At 59.6% G+C, this 17,793-nt stretch overlaps 3 protein-coding genes across 3 annotated transcripts; 1 reads left to right on the top strand and 2 right to left on the bottom strand.

Moving 5' to 3' along the window:
- Positions 1-213: 213 nt before the first annotated feature.
- On the bottom strand, positions 214-6,137 carry CORO1B (coronin 1B). Its single transcript, XM_043925070.1, has 12 exons — positions 6,002-6,137; positions 5,541-5,594; positions 4,559-4,758; positions 4,026-4,148; positions 3,773-3,902; positions 3,416-3,597; positions 3,205-3,324; positions 2,419-2,523; positions 2,191-2,336; positions 1,878-1,935; positions 832-1,110; positions 214-676 (listed from the first exon to the last, which is right to left on the bottom strand). Exons 1-12 carry the CDS (start codon positions 6,120-6,122, stop codon positions 551-553), a joined length of 1,644 nt encoding a protein of 547 aa, XP_043781005.1. The 5' UTR covers positions 6,123-6,137; the 3' UTR covers positions 214-550.
- Positions 6,138-9,424: 3,287 nt separating this feature from the next.
- On the bottom strand, positions 9,425-11,186 carry GPR152 (G protein-coupled receptor 152). The gene has a single exon (XM_043921213.1). It carries the CDS (start codon positions 11,184-11,186, stop codon positions 9,693-9,695), a length of 1,494 nt encoding a protein of 497 aa, XP_043777148.1. The 3' UTR covers positions 9,425-9,692.
- A 1,978-nt stretch (positions 11,187-13,164) lies between these two features.
- On the top strand, positions 13,165-16,252 carry CABP4 (calcium binding protein 4). The gene is made up of 6 exons (XM_043919503.1): positions 13,165-13,521; positions 13,912-13,942; positions 14,026-14,169; positions 15,536-15,645; positions 15,965-16,112; positions 16,224-16,252. The coding sequence occupies exons 1-6, from the start codon at positions 13,165-13,167 to the stop codon at positions 16,250-16,252; spliced, it is 819 nt and encodes a 272-aa protein (XP_043775438.1).
- The last annotated feature ends 1,541 nt before the right edge of the window (positions 16,253-17,793 follow it).

Raw genomic sequence — 17,793 nt, 5'->3', positions numbered from 1 at the left:
ACTGGGCATCCGGCTCAAAGCAGGGCAGGCCCTGGAGGCATCCGCAGGGCTTCTGCCTCCGTTTTCCTACCTGACAGATGTCTGGGAAAACGGTGGGGGGGGGATGCTCAGGGCCCCCTCTCTCATGTCTGTGAGCCCTGGGGGTGTCCCGTGTCCCCAGGTGCCCAGGCTTCCTTTCCCAGCCCCACCCTTGTAGCAGAAGGGCCAGCCTGGTTTTTAGAAACAGCATTTTATTTGGAATGAAAATATAGAGCCCAACCCTCCTGCTTCCTCAGAGCAGGGAGCAGGAGGGCTGGCTGGAGGCGGGGGAGGTGGTCCCTCACAATAGAAGTGCTCCTTGGTACAAAAATCCTCGAACAGTAACGCTGCCCAAAGCCCAAAGCCTGGCGGTGGCTCCAGCCTGGGCCCGCGGGAGGGCCCCCCCAGAACCTGCCCCAGAAACCCTCAGCAGGAGCAGGGGGGCAGCCCACCCGCAGTCAGTGTGACAGAGGCTGAGTGAGACGGGGGTGGGGGAGGAGGTGACGGGGAGCAGCGTCCACGGGCCGGGGACCTAGGCATCTCCGTTCTCTATGCGGCCGAGCTGCTCCTCCAGGCGGCCGATGCGCGCGCCCTGCTCCTGGACCAGCGCTCTCAGTGCCTGCAGCTCCTGCATCACCTCCTCCAGCTTCCCAGCCTCCTGCGGGGACACCAGCAGGGGGCCCGGCGTTGCGGGGCCACAGCCCTCCCCACATCTACCACGAGGCAGGGGCCCGGGGCCCAGAGAGGGCAGTGAACGGTTTGGGCAGGCACAGTAGACCTGGGCAACACCACCCCGCGCCAAGGGGTACATACCCCAGCTCCAGCGAGGCTGCCGCTGAGCGCGGCGATGTTGGTGGAGGCCGCAGGCGCGGAGGGCCCCGGGCGGGGGGTACCAGGGGCCGTGGCGGGCCGGCTGTCCGACAACACGTTGCGCCGGCTGACCTTCAGGTCCCGCTGCTTACTGGGCACATAGGCCTCCCGCAGGGAGATGAGGATGGGGCTGGCGTCCCGCCCGCTCACCCACTCCTCTGCCTCCAGGGCTGCCTCGGGCCCGGCCGTGTCTGGATACAGATCATCCTGAAAGAGGTCCGACTGCCCCGGGGGCGGTGGAGGGAGGCCCGGGTCAGCTGGGGGCCCACCTGCAGGGTCCTCTGGACCCTGAGCAGACACCTCCTTGCCGCTCTTCTGACCTCCAGGCTGGCAGCCCATCAACCCGTCTTCCAATGGCCTGACCCCTAGTGACCTTTCTAAAGCTCCAATCTGTCCTTTCACTTCCCTTCCGGATGCCACTAACAGCTCCCTCTGAAGACTCTTCCCTCTGAAGACTCCTCCCACCTCCCCAAGCAGGGGCCAGCTCTGTGCTTTATGGGACTCCGGGAGCCACGTCAGGGCCCTGTGGATTGTGAACTGGGGCAGGCCCCGTTCCCTGGACGGGCTTGGCACGCTATACAGCACTCAGTTAATGCTGGCTGCAGAGAAATGGAGCTCGTTCACGGCTCTCAGCTGGGGCCCCGAGGCCAAGCCACACATGGCTGAACCCTCACCTCCTGGGAGCCTCCCCTGCAGCCAGACTCCTGGCTGTCAGCGCTCCCACCTCCGTGCCTTCACTTGGCTTACCACCCACCCCTCATGGAGATCGTACCCCAGCCAGGAGGCTGCCCCGCGTCCGTCCAGAGCAAGGCCTCAGCTCACCCTGTGTCTCATCGCTGCTTGCCCCGGTGGGGCACACTGGCGTCCATGCGGCCCACTGACTACACTCGCACTTAGCCATGTCCCACTCACAGGCCTCACCTCGGTCACCCCCGTGTGGTCTGTCTGCTAGAGAAGGGAGCAGGTGGGCAGGAACAAGGCGGCCTCACCTTTCTTGGCACCGTCATGACAATGGGCTCACACTTGCGCTCGTGCAGTTTGTAGAACCTGGGAAAGGGTGCGGAGGGAAGACCCGTGGGTGGAACCTGCCCCTCTACCAGCTCTCCTGGCTCCCTCTGCTCTCCGTATCGTCCTTCCCCTGGGCCCTCCCATGGCCTGACCCCGACTCTGGAGCCTCCGTGGGCCAGCTCCTGTTTCTGAGCAGCCTCCTGTGATCTGACCTTTCACCCTGGGCGCCTAGGGTCCAGCTCCCGCCCCCAGCCCTATCCCCCTACAGCTGGCCTCCTCAGCGGCCCTTCTTACCGGGCAATCTCACACTTGCTGACCTCCAAGCCCCTCTTGGGCATGCTCCCCATGCCCCTCTGGGGCTCTTTGCTGGTGAATGTATTCAGGAAGTGGATGTAGGGGGGCTCGTCTGTGATCTCAAAGTACCGGATGCTGGAGTCGCCCTGGAGAGCGGGAGGGGCAGGGGTCAGCACCAGGGCCTGCCTCTCTTCTCTACCACCCCACCCCCACCCTGCCCGGCCCCACCTTGCCGCAGACGTAGACCACGTTGGTATCAGGGTCATAGAAGGGTAACAGAGCTCCGTTGCTAGAGTCCAACTCTTGCAGGGCCATGGGCTCCCCGAAGTTTTCCTGGCACATGGGTTGAGGGGCAATCGGGCCAGGTCAGAACCTGCTTCCTCCCCTCACCATCCCAGCCCTGCTTCGACACTGGCCCTGACCAGCCTCACATGCCAGCCAGCACTGCCCCTAACACTCTTACCCTCTGCCCACATGTTGTGCCCCACTGGGCCCCGCTGGCTCTCCTCCACCCAGTGGTCCCAGTTTTCCCTGCCTCTTCCAGGCCTTCAGACAACTTCCAGGCCACCAACCAGGTGCTGAGAAAGTCCCCAGGGAGCCAGGCTTCAGGGCAGCACTAGCCCCTTCCCTGGGGGGCCCCTGGAGGTCACTATACAGGATAAGGCTGGGGGACAGAGCACTTCAGAGGAAGGGCTGGGAGGCTTCCTGGAGGAGGGAGGCCTCTGCACTGGGGCTCCAAGGATAGCCAGAGTAGAAACAGACAAGCAAAGGAGGGAGGGCCTTTCAGGGGCCAAGAACACTGCTGAGGGCAGATGTGGAGGCAGGCCGGGGAGGCCAGAGAGCAGGGACAGGGAGAGAAGGGGCCGGCAGGGCTGGGGTCCTGGATGCCTGGATGCCTCAGGGGCCAGGCTGAAAACCTGCGAGGGACAGGCCTCTCCAAGTGACTTGTGCCCTGCTTGCCCAGGGTGGAGCCTGTCCTGTGTCCGCCCCCTCAGGGAGGCCACAGCCACTCACTGGGTCCCAGAGCGCCAGCTGCCGCTCGCTCATGCGGCTGAAGCCCGTGGTGAACACCTTGCCGTCGGCCAGGAAGATGGCCCGCATGGGCCGGGCTCCCTCGTGAGCCTTCTCCCGCTCCTGCGGAGGAGACGGAGGGATTGGCCTGTGCAGTGCCCAGAGAGAGCCCCTCGGCCGGTCCGCGGTCGTCCTCACCCTCCGGGCCGCATACCGCCACCAGGGTCCCCCGGCGGGGGTCGATGACGCGCACGCTCTTGTCCTTGCAGGCGGTGCAGAAGAGGCTGCCGTTGCGGTTCCAGCTGACGTTGTAGATGAGGTCGGGGTGCAGGCTGTCCAGGCGGTACAGCTCCTCTGCCGTGCCCACGTTCCAGATGAGCACCATGTTGTCGCAGCCTGCCAGGCGGGGGCGCTGTCAGCTCTGACCACCCTCTGGGCACCAGAGCCGGCGTTTCGACCTCCGTGGGCCTCAGCTTTCACGTGTGATGGGGCTGGGAGAGGGTGTGGCGAGGGGCGTGGCGAGGGGCGGGGCCAGTGGCCAGGGGGCGGGGCCAGGGACCACAGTGCACACCTGCGCTTAGCAGCACGTTGCGGGCAGTTGGGTGCCAGGTGACGATGCCCACTCTCTTGGTGTGCCCCTCCAGCACCACCACCGGCTCTGTTAGCGGGGAGACCAACCCGTTCTCCGGGATCTGCCACACCTGTCGGGGCGCGGGGGTGGGGAGGGGGAGGAGGGGAGGTCAGCGGAAGTCCCTGCTTGGCCCCGCTGCCAGGAGCCTTGAACCACACTTGCAACCCCGCCCCACCACCGCCCCACGCCTTACCATGACCATGCAATCCTCCGAGCCGCTGGCGATGACTTCGTCATTGTGGGGGCACCAGTCGATGTCCAGGACAGGTCCTGTGTGTCCACACACTGTCGGGTAGGCCTTGTCAATGCGGCCGGTCTGCAGGCATGAGGGGAGGCTGTCAAGGGGGCCCCAGGAGGCTCCGTCCCTCCCAGAGCTTGAGTCCTCCCCTCCATGGGCGCGGAATGACAGGGGGTGATGCCGCCCGCCTGGCACACAGGTGCCCCAGGTGTGACTCTCGCTCTGCCTGCTCCTGACCCACCTCCATCTCACAGGTGTCACCAGGTGAGCAGGAAAAGTTGCCTCTGACCCTGATTCCTTGGCAATAAAAAAAAAAAAAAAACACCACACCTTCTTCATGTGTGTTAGCACCTCCTGGGCAGTAAATCTGGATTCTAGCGCCTGCCCAGCAGTGTGGGGATGGGCACTTTATGGGCTGTGAAGTGCGCGGAGACCTGGCAGATGTAAGCAAGCTGCCTCCGTCTCTCCCCAGCTGCGACGGGGCCCACCTTGCTTAGCGGGAGCACCAGGAAGGCGCCTCCCCCGCTGGCCTCCACAATCACTGCCAGGAACTTGGGGTTGACGGCGCAGAAGGTGCTGTCCCAGGTGACACGGGACACTCGGATGTCCTCATAGCACTGGTCATTCTTGACAGGCTGCCCAAACACATGTCGGAATTTGCTCTGCCGGACCACTTTGCGAAACATGACTGCAGGGTGGAGAAGCATAGGTCAGCCTTTGCCCATGCCGACAACCCCTAACCCTCCCAGGGCTCCAGGAAGGGTGGTGGGGAGGATGCAGCCGACGATCTGGTCCTTATAACCTGCCCAGCTCTCAGTTTCCCGGGTTACAAAATAGGCTCACAGTACAGGACTGGCTGCCTCTCTTCAAGGGGGACCTGAAGGTATAAATGCATTGACCTCCAGCAAAGCCATTGCTGAGACCTGAGGGGTTTGGGGGGCCTCTCCCAGGCTCTGATATGTGTGGGGGAGGTGGGAGGTGCCCAGCCAGTGCAAGCCTAGCTTCTTGGTGGGTCTCAGTTGCCAGCAGGACCCTTTCCCCCCAGGATTTGGTAGCAGGGTGATGGGGAGGACAGACAGAAGAGGCAGGAATGATCTCTGCTGGGGCGCTGCATTAGGCCACAGTGCTGGGTCCCACGGAATGTGCAGTGCCTGCAGGAATGTGCAGGGAGCCCCAGGCCGGTCCAGGAGGTCCGGCAGGACTGGGCGGGGTCGGGGCGCAGCTCCCAGCCGCCGAGCCTCCGAGCTCGCTCGGAACCGGGTCCAAGGTGAAGCAGGAGTCTAACTTCAAGGATTCTGGCTCCTCAGCGGGGAGACTGAGCAGCCAAGGGGAGTTGGGACTGACGGTGGGGCGCCGCGGAGGGGAAGTGCTCCTCAGACTTGCTACCCCCATCCCAGCTCCCCGCGATCTGCCCCCGAAGTCCCGCCCAACACCCCCGCCCGCGCCCCCAGCCCCATCCATCGCGCTCACCAGGGACGCCGAGAGGCTGCAGCACCGTCCTCGGGTGGCTCCGGATCCCAGTCTCTGGGAAGCAGGAAGCGGGAATCAGGAAGTGACAGAGGAGCAAGAGGCGGGGGGGGGGGGGGGGGGGGGGCAGGGGGGCGGGGCGGGGCTCACGGGGGCGGGGCCGAGGTCACGCGTGGAAGGGCGGGGCTGGAGGCTGCAGGCTGGAGCCTGGTGGCCAGGAGCACGAGGAGAGCGGCCGAAGACTCCAGGGGCACTGGGGTGGGCCCTGGGCGAGCCCCGCCCCTCCGAACTTCGGGTCCCTCTAGGGCGGAGGGGCAGGGGCCGGGATGAAGATGGGGTTGGAATGGTGCAGCCTGGCCGCAGACTCGAGCCGGCTCCCCGTCTTGCTCCTCTTGTCGGTCTCCTCAGGAGTCGCCAGGGTCGGGTGCAGCCCTGCCCTCCCAGTCCCCCACCTCAATGCGTACTTCCCGATGGAGTCCACCTCGACTCCAAGATATACCCTGATGCTGGGAAAGACTGAGGGCAGGAGGAGGAGGGGCGACAGAGGATGAGACCATTGGATGGCACCACCGACTCAGTGGACATGAGTTTGAGCAAGCTCCGGGAGATGGTGAAGGACAGGGAAGCCTGGTGTGCTGCAGTCCGTGGGGTGGCAAAGCCAGAGTCGGACAAGACTTAGCGACTGAAGGACAATATATTCATGTGCCTCTTAAGTTACAGAGGTACCAGCTCTTGGTACAATGTAAATAAAACAGCGGTGTTTTATGAGGCGAGTGGAAGGCCCAGCCCTCCCATTCTTCCTGGTGCACTGCACACCTTTGGGTCCTGCCCGGCCTCCTTAATAAAAAGAGAAATAGTGCTATGACCTCCAGACCCTTCACACCTTCCCCGCTTTCCTCAACCACCTCCCTGCGAAGCCTGGAAGTTTGTCCCAGACACCTCCCTCCTCCTGGCCAGCTCCTGAGACTGGCCTCCCCGATCTACCTATCCCCCTCCCACCCTTGGAGGCTTCAGTTCAGTCGCTGTATGTTCTTAATCATTACCTTGTGTTATATTGTATAACTATTGTATATTTGCTTTCATTTATTTTTTATTTTTGGCCGCACTGAGAAGCTTGTGGGATCTTAGTTCCCTGATGAGGAATCAAATCCACACTGTCAGCAGTGAACACGAGAGTCCTAACCACTGGAGTGCCAAGGAATTCCCTAATTATCTGTGTATTTGCTGTTTGTCTGTCTTGTCCCACTAGGATGTCAGCAAATTGAGGACCACACTTGCCCTTGTTTCTCTCTGGATCCCCAGTACCTAGAACAAGACCTAGCACACAGTCTGTGTTCAATTAATGCATATTGAATGAATGAATGAACAGTAGCTCTGAATGCGTAATTGAAAAATGTTCATATTCACACCTCTCAGAGTCCATGTCTGGTCCCTATGAAGGAGAGGGAAGTGTGTCTCTCACCTGTAGAAGGCATGAGTCTTCCAATGGGTCACAGGAGCCCAGCCCCATTGAGTGTGTTAGGAGTAAGGTGGAGGGGCTGTGGAATGTGGGGGGTAAGCCCTCCTTTCATCCCCTCTGGCCTTGGGGGTACATGTTTCCTCCAACACAAAACCTTCCTCTGTGGGCTAGCAGGAGAACTCCTCTTTATCTCACAAAACCGTTCATGATGCTGCTCTTTCTCCTGAATAGCAAGTACCCATTATGAGTGGGGGGTCCCTCCTGGGACCTTGAAGGAGGGATTCTCCAAGAGGTGGGGTTAGGAGGATGGACCAGAGTTGAAGCCAGGTGGCTGGCACTGAGGATTTAATCCCTGATATGCCTGCCGTGTGAAAAGGCTTTAGGATCCCTATCTGGGAGAAGGAGGAGGGGTGCTCTGCAAGGGGGCCATAGCGCAGACCCTGCCCTCAGGAAGTGTACAAGTCCAATGGGACGGGGAGTGTGAAAACATTTGGAAAGTGGAGGAGGGGGCTGTGTGGTGGGGGGCGGGGAGCACAATGCCTGGTGGGCAGGACACTGCCACATGGGTTCTGGTGGGTCAGCACTGTCCCGGGCCTGAGTGAGACCCAGGGATGGCCACTGGCATAATCAAACTAATGGCTAACAATTATTAAGCACTTACTCTGTGCCAGGCAAGGATCTGTGAACTTCACAGGGATTAACACTCAGAAAATGGAACCACTATTATTATTCCCATTTTACAGATGAGGAAACTGAGTCTCAAAGAGGCCAAGAGCCTTGCTGAGGCTCACACCCTTGGTGAGTTGTGGAAAACCAGGATTCAAACAGCCTCTGAGGGGCACTGGAGGCCATGCCCTAATCCCATTCAAAATGGAAGGCTGACTGGAAAAGCACTTGACAAGTGCTTGATAAATATTTGCTGAATGAATGAATTCAACAAATTTGTGCCTGTCCAGAAATCTCTCTCCCACCAGCTTCAGTGGCCAGAATTCCAGGAAGTACTATGATTATGCTGCTAGTATCACCACCACCACCACCCAGCCTGCTTCCATCCCTGGGTTTGGTTAATGATCACAACAGCCAAATTTGCAAAGGGAACATTATCACCCCATTTTACAGAGGACAAAACTGAGGCAAAGACAGGCCTGGGAACCAGAACCCAGATCGTACTGAACCACTTCAGCCTGCCTTTGTAGCAAGCACTGCTGGGAAGGGTAGCACTTAAAAGGTCATTGTCCTTTACACCTACTGGTAAGGGCACACCTCAGCTTATAAAGGTCACAATGCTGAGCTTAAGGGAAAGGGTGGGGGGTGGGGGGCGAAAGGAGAAAGAGTTCATGGTTTTACAACCTCAGTGACTGGGAGAAAGCTGGGTGGGGTGAGTGCCAGAAGAGAGTGACGGGTATGAAAAGGAAGTGGGGTGGGGGAGTCTGAAAATAGACCTTTAGCACTTCCTAGTTTTTCTTGCAGGGTCTGCAGCTGGAGACGGAAGAGGCCGGCTCTGCTTGGAGACACTGTGTGACCTCCAAGGGCCCTGTGCTGTCCCTGGAGCCACTGGTTCCCGGAGTTTTCTGCTGGGACATCTTCCCATCTCTGCATCTGGGCTGAGAGTGTGGGAGGGGCTCAGGCAGAGGCAGGACCAGGGCACTCTGTGCCTCCTCCGTGGTGAGGGGTGGGTAGGTGAACACTCATTGAACTCTCACATGTAGCAGACCTTGAAGTCCCCTGGAGCTGCCCAAGGCACAGAGGTGGGCCCAAGTTCTCTCAGGCCACCTGGCCAACTGTAGCCCAGAGCTGGTCATGGGCACAGCTGATCTGCCCGGAAGCTCACAGGATCCTAGGGGCTCCAGCCAGGTGCCCCCTCCTTCCATCATCCCCAGCCCCTGCATCCCTGGATGTCCATGAAGCATCTGTTCACTGAGCCCCTTCTGAGTGCCAGTTCCTGCCAGCACCTCACACACCTTCTCATTTAATCCTCACGATGCCAGATGCAACAGGAGCTCAGAGGGTGAAGCAGCTTGTCCAGGGTCACCCGGAGCCAGATTGGAGTCCAGGCTTGCTCGCTCTTGCCTCTGTGCTCACCACCTTGCTGAAGGAAGTCTGGCCCCAGCCTCACTGCCTGTTGGGGTGGGGGATTGGAGAAGGCTGCCAAGTCTGCTTGTGGGCCGCTAAGGCCCCGGGCTCTTGATGGCTCCTGCATGCCTCCCTTCTCTGTAGGGACTTCCTCCTGGGCTGCTTGTATCCAGGTGAGAGGTCGGCATAGGGAGGAGGGCAGGGAGGGAAGGATGGAAGGAAGGTCACATCAAGCCTGGGGAAGTCACCCTGCCCGTCTTTCTCCTGCAGGACCGAGGCTAAGGAGGGGGCTGTCTGTGGGGCCTGGAGGACATTGGAGAGACGAACCCACAGGACACCATCACCTGTGGTAGCCTGTGGGGGGTGGTGGTGGTGGGCCACCGTGTAGGGGCCAAGCCTGCAAGAGCTTGCTAGGACCAGGGACGTGACGTTCAACAAACCGTTCGGGATTTTGGCTGCTTCATGTTCACGTCCCCCAAGTCCCGTCTGCCAGGCCCAAGGGACTTGGTAGGGGTTTTCCACGCGAACTTCCCCACGGTACCCGTCCTCCTCTCTGATGGGCTGGTTCCTCTGTCTCCCCCGGCTCTTCTGCTGTCCTGGCGGGCCTGGACTTTCCCGAGCCCTCACGTGGGGCCCGCGCCTGGGGCCTCTTCTTGGGGAGCGCCGCTGGGGCCTTCACCTTCAGAGGCAGCAGGCGCGGCCGGGTTCACGGGGGCCTCTAGGGTGGAATCCATGGCTGGCGTGGAGGCTTCCTCACAGGCACTGGGGTCTGAGCTGGTAGTGGGCCCCGGGGGCTGGGCCTTGGGGCTTGCCTGTGATTGGGCCCCAGAATCCAGCTGGGGCTGGCCCTCGTTGTCCTCCTGTGACTGGGTCATGGGGTTCACCCGTGTCTGGGCTGTGGGGTTCACCTGTGGCTGGGTTGCAGGGTTCACCTGTGTCTGGGCCTCGGGGTTCACCTGTGGCTGGGCCACGGGGTTCACCCGGGTCTGGGCCTCGGGGTTCACTTGTGGCTGGGCCTCAGCCACTGGCCCTGGTACCGTCTGATCCCCAGAGTCCACTTGGGTCTGTGGCTCAGCTGGCATGAAGCTGCCCGGCCACTCCTCACAGAGAGCGGCTGCAAAGGAGGCGAGCACGGTGCGCAGCAGGGCCCGGAGGTCGGCGCTGGCCAGGAGGCAGAGGAAGGGACTGAGGCAGCTGTTCAGTAGGATCAGGTAGTCAGAGTAGACCAAGGCCTCCCAGAGCAGGTAGCTGGGGTAGAAGTCCCACAGGAAGGCCAGGTACAACAGCTGCGCCAGCTGGTAGGGCAGCCGCAGGACCACGTAGGCTGACAAAATGGTCTTGGCCACACGGGTGAAGCCGCGGCAGGCCGGGGCCCCAGGCTGCTGGCGGCGGCAGGGCCGGCAGGCGGCCGCCTGGGTGAGCACGTGGCAGACGAGCAGCACCAGGAAAGGAAGGAAGCCCCCCAGGATCTCCAGCATCCGCAGCGGCAGCTCCTCGCTGTCCCAGAAGTCCAGGCAGATGACCAGGTCATACCACCAGACAGCGGCCTCGGGGAAGACCAGCCAGGGCACGCTGAAGAGGGTGGCCAGCACCCAGACCCCGGCACAGACCCAGAGGGGCAGGCGGGCCGGGCGGCACCCAGGGTACCAGCGAGGGCACAGCGCCAGCAGGCAGCGGTCCAGGCTGAGGGTGGCCAGGAGGAAGAGGCCGGAGGAGTAGGACACCCCCCAGAGGAAGTAGTAGAAGCGGCAGGCGGCCGTCCCCAGCGGCCAGTGCCCGCCATGCTGGATCTCCATGATCTGGAAGGCCGCTGCCGCCAGGAACAGGAAGTCAGAGAGAGCCAGGCTGAGCAGGAGCAGAGCGAGCCGTGTGCCTGCGCCCTGCCGGGCCTGTGAGCCGGCCAGCCACGCCATGAGACCGTTGGCCGGCAGCCCCAGGAGCAGCAGGGCCACCAGGAAGGCCGTGTCCCAGCCACCCTGGGGGTAGTCCTCATCGTCGAGCTCTGTGCGGGGCCAGCGGCCAGGGGCACCCGGGTTGGCTTCCATAGCAGGGTCTATCTGGGGTCCCCAGTGTCTTACTGGACATGGAGTGGGCACCCGGTGAATCAGTGAAGGCATGAATGACTGAAAAGGAGAGAGAGGATGCTGAGCATCTCCGTGAAAGTTGCTGTCCCTCTCTGGGCCATCATCATCACCTTTGGAGTGGTTAGTGTTTGCCAGGGTCTTTAAACAGATTAGCTTACCTAGCCTTCCTGCAATCCATCCTACAGGGAAGCAGAGGAAGGTGACCTATGCAAGGTCAGAGATAGGAATGTGGGCACCAGGACTCTAATTATTCTGCTACCTGGGATCCCGCTGCATCCACACAGACCAAACAAGAGGCTTTCAAATTCATTTCAATATGATCTTATAGCAGAACTCCTATGTGAACTAAAAGAACATGCTCAGATTAAAGGAGGGCGAGCACCCTTAGGACTCCAGGGAACAGTTTAGAAACCACTTGGGAAATCCCTGGTGGTCCACTGGTTGGGACCTGGCCTTTCCCTGCCGTGGGCCTGGGTTCAGTCCCTGGTGGGGGGACTGAGATCCCTCAAACTGCATGGTGCGGCCAAAACAAAACCACCCCAAATGGTGAAAGCGTCACAGGCTCCCTTTTTGTCTGTATCCTGGGTTCAAGAGTTTGAGATTCAGACTTCCTTGGTGGTCCAGTGGTTAAAGATCCATGCTTTCATTGCAGGGGACAGGGGTTCAATACCTAGTAGGGGAACTAAGATTCTGCAAGCCATGTGGTGCAGCCAAAACAAACAAACAAAAAGATTCCAAAGGGAAAGGCTTAGGGTCGCCTGGGCCCAAGAGTGGACAGGGAGTCCCGGGGGGGGTGTGGCCTCCCTTGTCCCCTGGGGTTACTCATTAGAAAAGGGGGTAAGGGGCTCAGCAGCATGATGAGGATGAGGGTGGCTGAGTCCCAAGAGGCCTGCTGCCCTCACCCTACCTCCTTAGTGGGGGGAGGGAGGCTCCCTCTGAGGTGGAAAAACCAGATGTCCCGGAAAGCCTGGGTCCTGCCTGTGGCCCATAGCTCAAGCCATTTGACCTTTAGCCTGTGGTCTCCCCACCCCCAGAGCCCTTACTCAGGCAGACCCCACTCTGCAAGCTCCAGTCCTTACTGGATCAGAGCCCAGGGCACCCCCTGAGGCCCCAACTGGTGAGGCCTGGCTTACCTGTGAGGTGCAGGCCGCTGGCTGGAAGGAGCAGGGGGTGTCTGCCCCTCGCCGGGGCTTGCTGCCTGGTGCCCTGCGGCACTCAGGCTGCTGGCATGAAACCCAAGCTGAGAGGACATCAATCTTTCATGGGGCTGCTCGCCGGGGAAACCCTAACCCTAGCCCAGTGGGGCCAAGTGACCAGCCAGGCCCCCCATCCTTGACAGAGCCGGATGGCCGAAACCCCCTGCCTGGGCCCCTCCAGCTCAGAGCAGGCTCTGCGTCCCCCAGGGTGTACCTCCTCTGATGTCACCCCCGTGACCCTCAATCATCCGTGATCCCAAGCCCCTATGATCTGGCCTCTCTTCCTTCCTTTCACACACCCCCTACTCCGGTGGGGAGATCACCCACAGAGGGGTCACTTGTCCTCTCTCCCACCTCCCACCTTTGTACACACTCTTCCTCCTGCCTGAGCTGCTTCCCCATGTCCTGTGGTAGCTGAGTCCTGCTCATGTCAGACAACTGGGCTCTCTGACGCTTCAGCAATACTGCTCCCATTTTATAGATGAGGCAACTGAGACTTAGAGAGGTGAGTCTGCTGGGTCTCCCAGCTCAGAGAGGCAGAGCTGGAGTCCGAAGCTCACTGCGGCCACTCTGTCCTGGCACCTCATGCTGCTGAGGATGTTTCCCTTGACTGATTGGCTCTGCCAATCTGGCCACCTGCAGGCAGGGGGCGGGATTAGGGCCTGGACTGCCTGACTCACTTACCCTAATCCCCCTCAGGGCGGGATCCCTGGTCATCAGCCCTCAGGGTGGCAGAGTATAAGCTGCTTTATGGGTCCTGAGAAGCAGGGGTGCTCCCTGGTGCAGCTTCTCTGAGCCCTGTCACCCCTCTCCACATGGCTGAAGAGCAGGTGAGGGGGCAGCATGGCCCTGACCCAGCCCCCAGACCACAGAAGCCCCCTGAGGGGGTCCTGGCTTCCAGTAGTGGCGCTGAGGGGCCCCCCTTGACGAGGAAGAGAAGCAGCAAGAGGGAGAAGGGGCTCCGAGGGTCCCGTAAGGTCACCGGCAGCTCTGGGGAGCAGACCCCTAAGCAGGGCCCTGAGGCCCCGGGGAGTAGCAAGAACCCCTCCAGGACCGGAGAAGGGCAGGAGGGGCCGGCCCCTCGTCGCCAGTCCCACCGGCACCGTCCTGGCCCCCAGCACGATGCTGCTCAGAGGACATACGGGCCCCTGCTCAACCGCATCTTCGGGAAGGTCAGGGGGGCCTGGACCAAGGTTGGGGGGCCTGGGGGTGGGGTTGGGACTCATGGGCTCAGGTTCAGCCCACCCTTCCCCTAACACTCAAGCCTCCTCCAATTTCTGCTCCAGACTCAGGAGCCGGGTTGTGGGGGCAGGGTTTCTGCAGGGGTGGGGGGGCGGGCGGCATGGGCAGTGGGTGGAACTAGACCGCCAACCCAGGGGTCTGTGGCAGCTCGGGGCCCCCAGGAGCAGGAACGGGGGTCAACTCTTCTCCTGGGACTTCGCTGCCTTCTCCGGCCCTTGTGGGACCGGCCCTGCCCAGGCCACCGTGGCCTGGGGCTGGAGGAGGAAGGCTGACCAGAGCCCTGACTGGCCCCGGGGACATGCTGGACTATGCCCCTGCAGGACCGAGAGCTAGGCCCTGAGGAGCTGGATGGTGAGTGCCCCCGCTGAGAGCGGCGGGTGGGCGGTGTCTCAGAGTCTGGCTGGCTGCCTGTGCCTGACCTCCCTCCCCTGCAGAGCTTCAGGCCGCCTTCGAGGAGTTTGACACGGACCACGACGGTTATATCGGCTACCGGGACCTGGGCGAGTGCATGCGGACGCTGGGCTACATGCCCACCGAGATGGAGCTCATCGAGGTCTCTCAACACGTCAAGATGCGGAGTCAGTGCTTGACCCCGCCTCCCCGGGGTGGGGGGGCGGGTGGGCGGAGCCACCTGGCTTTGCCACCGGGGTCCTTTCCCAGTCTCAAGGTTACCGAACGGAGGGGTGTTGGGCGGTGGCTCTGGCAGTCAGATGGGGGTGGTGGTGGAGTGAGGGGGGTGGCGTGGCAGTTTCCAGGACAGTTTGACGACGTTGGCCCCAGGACACGGAGGGTAGGGGGACTAGGAAGGCACCGGGTGATCCACGAGAGGTCCTCGGGACTCAGGTTGGGGACCCCCATCTCTGACTGAGATAAAACGGTGCGTGCTGGTACCAGCCACCTGGGCTGTCTCTGCCTCTCTCTGATCATCCTGAAAAGAGTCTTTTAAGGTTTGGTGAGGCCGAGCGGGAGAGAACCTTGGCCACTCCTTGCGATTAAATGTCCGACGGGCAGCCCTTGTGTGAGTATCAGTTCAGTTCAGTCGCTCAATCGTGTCCTACTCTTTGAGACCCCATGGACTGCTGCACGCCAGGCTTCCCTGTCCATCAACTCCCGGAGCTTATTCAAACTCATGTCCATCACGTCGGTGATGCCATCCAACCATCTCATCCTCTGTTGTCCCCTTCTCCTCCTGCCTTCAATCTTTCCCAGCATCAGGGTCTTTTCCAATGAGTCAGCTCTTCACATCAGGTGGCCAAAGTATTGGAGTTTCAGCTTCATCATCAGTCCTTCCAATGAATATTCAGGACTGATTTCCTTTAGAATTGACTGGTTGGATCTCCTTGCAGCCCAAGGGACTCTCAAGAGTCTTTTCCAACACCACAGCTGATTTATCAAATATCAGGCTCCTTTCATCCCAGGACACCAGCAATTTTTTCCCTTACATTTCCCAAAATGGAACGTGATTTACAATTGATGTGAATATTTAGTGTCATGCCTCTTTCTTTCTCCTGAAGCTATTCATGGACCATTGGTGCTTTTTATAATTGATGGCCTCCATAAACTACCTGTGTATGCTTCTAAGGTGTCTTTACTGCTACCTCTGATGTTCTGGCACTTTACAACCATAAACTCCAACCGCAATAGCACCCTGTCCTCCAATGAGCAGGCAGGTCCAGCAAGTCATCCAAGGTCACAGCATCAGTGGGAGAGCCAGGTTTTGAGGCCGGGGCTGTCTGGTTTCCCCAGCCTGGTCTCAGTCCCCCACACCTGGTGCTTCACTGAGAGCCCTTGAGCATCTTGCCCCCAGCAGAGTCCGGGGCTGCTGCCTCCTACCCCTGGGGACATGGAAGCTGGTATCCTTTCTGGACACAGAATGGGTGAGGGGCTGGGGTCCCTCCTTGGGCCCCAGTCCTCACCACTGTGACCCTCTGCCTGGGTCTGCAGTGGGTGGCCGTGTGGACTTCGAGGAATTCGTGGAGATGATGGGCCCGAAGCTGAGGGAGGAGACAGCGCACATGCTGGGGCTGCGGGAGCTGCGAATTGCCTTCCGCGAGGTGCGGGGGGGCCCGGGGGGCCGGTGGGTGGGTGGATGCTGGGTGGCATCCTTACTGGCCTCACGGGAGACTGGGAACCTCAGCCTCTGGAGGCCCCGAGCCCTGCTGCTGGTGGGACTAGGACTGTGAAGGGGGTTGGAAAGAGTTTGGCTCACTCCTGGCTGGGGGTCTCCCCAGGAGGACTTCCCCGAGGGCAGGGGGTTCACGGCCTCAGTCTGGGAGGAGGAGGAGGGTTTGGATGGAGGAAGTGGGGGTGTCCAGCAAGGTGGTGGCGGGTGCAGGAAGAGGGTAGGAGGGCTGAGCCCTGCCGGAATCGCAGTTTGACAGGGACAGGGATGGGCGGATCACGGTGGCAGAGTTGCGGGAGGCAGCACCGGCTCTGCTGGGGGAGCCACTGGTGGGTCCTGAGCTGGACGAGATGCTTCAAGACGTGGACCTCAATGGGGACGGCACCGTGGACTTTGACGGTGAGCGTCCTCCCAGACCAAGCCCCACCCCTCTGGGTCCCTGGCTGAGCCCAGTGCCTCCTGGGATCGCTGACCTGGACCGGCTCAAGCCCCGCCCCTTCTCTCCTGCAGAGTTCGTGATGATGCTGTCCCGCCACTGAGGTTCCTCTGGCCCCAGACACAGCAGCAGGGTTCATGATGCTCATCCTCCCTTGGAGGCCCCAGGATGAAAGAGACCCAGCAGCCCCCAGGCTTCTGCTCTGACAACCTCTGGCTGGAGAGCTGGCTTGTGATGTCACAAATCGCCCACCCCCCCACCCCCCCCACCCCCCGCCCCGGCTCATTCTCACCTTCCTTCCACCCGAGCGGCCTGGAGGAAACCTGCCCTCGACCACCCGTCATTCCCTAGTGTGACAAGGTTTGACTCTCTCCAGCTCCTTGGGAGGTAGGGAGCTCCCTGAAATTGTCAGCATTCAGAGATGGGGCAGTGTAGGGGGTGGTTCTGGTAAAATGGGAGCTGAGAAAGGTGTCTGGACTCCTCTCACTCCTTATATGTGGAAAAAATTTTTTTTAAAACTGAACTTGAGAGACAGGGATGGTCCCAGGTACCAGAGACAAAGAGAAAATCCAAAGCTGGGTGGTGGGAGGAATCAGAGGCTGTGGAGGCTTCAGGGGTGGAGAGGTTTGGGAGTCTGGGCTCGGACACCCAGGAGGGATAAAAGACCTATAAGAGGCTGGGGAGCAGGACATGACCTCCATATATTCCAGGGTCTCAACAGGTTACCCTGTTCTTGAAAAGGGGGCCAAAATATACCGCTACCCACAAGCCTGAGAAAGTGACAAGGTGCAGATGTTCAACCTCGAGTGGAAAAAGTTACCCCAGTGAACCTGAAACTCAGGTCTGCATGTCAAGCAGGAGTGTGGTCTGTCTCTGTGGTGTGAAAGGCAGAAGAAATAGGAAAAAAACCAAAAAACTGCTGAGAAAGACACTCTTTCAACCCAGGGCACATAAGAGTTAAAAAAAAACCCCAAATACCCCTGTCACTTCTGAAGATGAACTCATGACAGAGGATGACAAATCACATAAGGAAACAAATCACCATGAGGGAGACGCAGCAGATGCAGTAAACAGGAGAGTCAGCACTCCAAAGTGGAAATCATAAAACACTCTAAAAGAGACCATGAAGTAAACGCAAAAACAAACAAACAAAACAGACAAAATAAACAAGAGAGACCATATCTGTAACAGCATGGTATGAAAACTGAATAGAAAGATTAAAAAAAAATGACCCAATAGAACTTCTAAAAATAGAGGATATGGCCATTGGAATGAAAAAAAATCAAGGGATAAATTAAACAGATTGGACACAATTTAAGAAAAGATTAATGAACTGGAAGCTGTATCTGAGAAGTCCCCCGTAGGTAGCATTGAGGGATGAATGACAGAAAATATTAAAGGGTAGTTAAAAGCTAGGTGAAAGAGTAGAGTGAAAAAGCTGGCTTAAGACTCAACATTCAAAAAACAAAGATTGTGGCATCCAGTCCCATCATTTCATGGCAAATAGATGAGGCAAAAATGGAAACAGTGGTGGATTTTATTTTCTTGGGCTCCAAAATCACTGTGGATGGTGACTGCAGTCATGAAATTAGAAGACACTTGGTCCTTGGAAGAAAAGCTATGACAAACCCAGACATTGTATTA

The sequence above is a fragment of the Cervus elaphus genome, chromosome 2 (genome assembly GCF_910594005.1).
Source record: "Cervus elaphus chromosome 2, mCerEla1.1, whole genome shotgun sequence".
Taxonomy (NCBI): domain Eukaryota; kingdom Metazoa; phylum Chordata; class Mammalia; order Artiodactyla; family Cervidae; genus Cervus; species Cervus elaphus.
The sequence above is the reverse complement of the archived record's forward strand: the minus strand, read 5'-3'. Positions and strand labels throughout refer to the sequence as shown.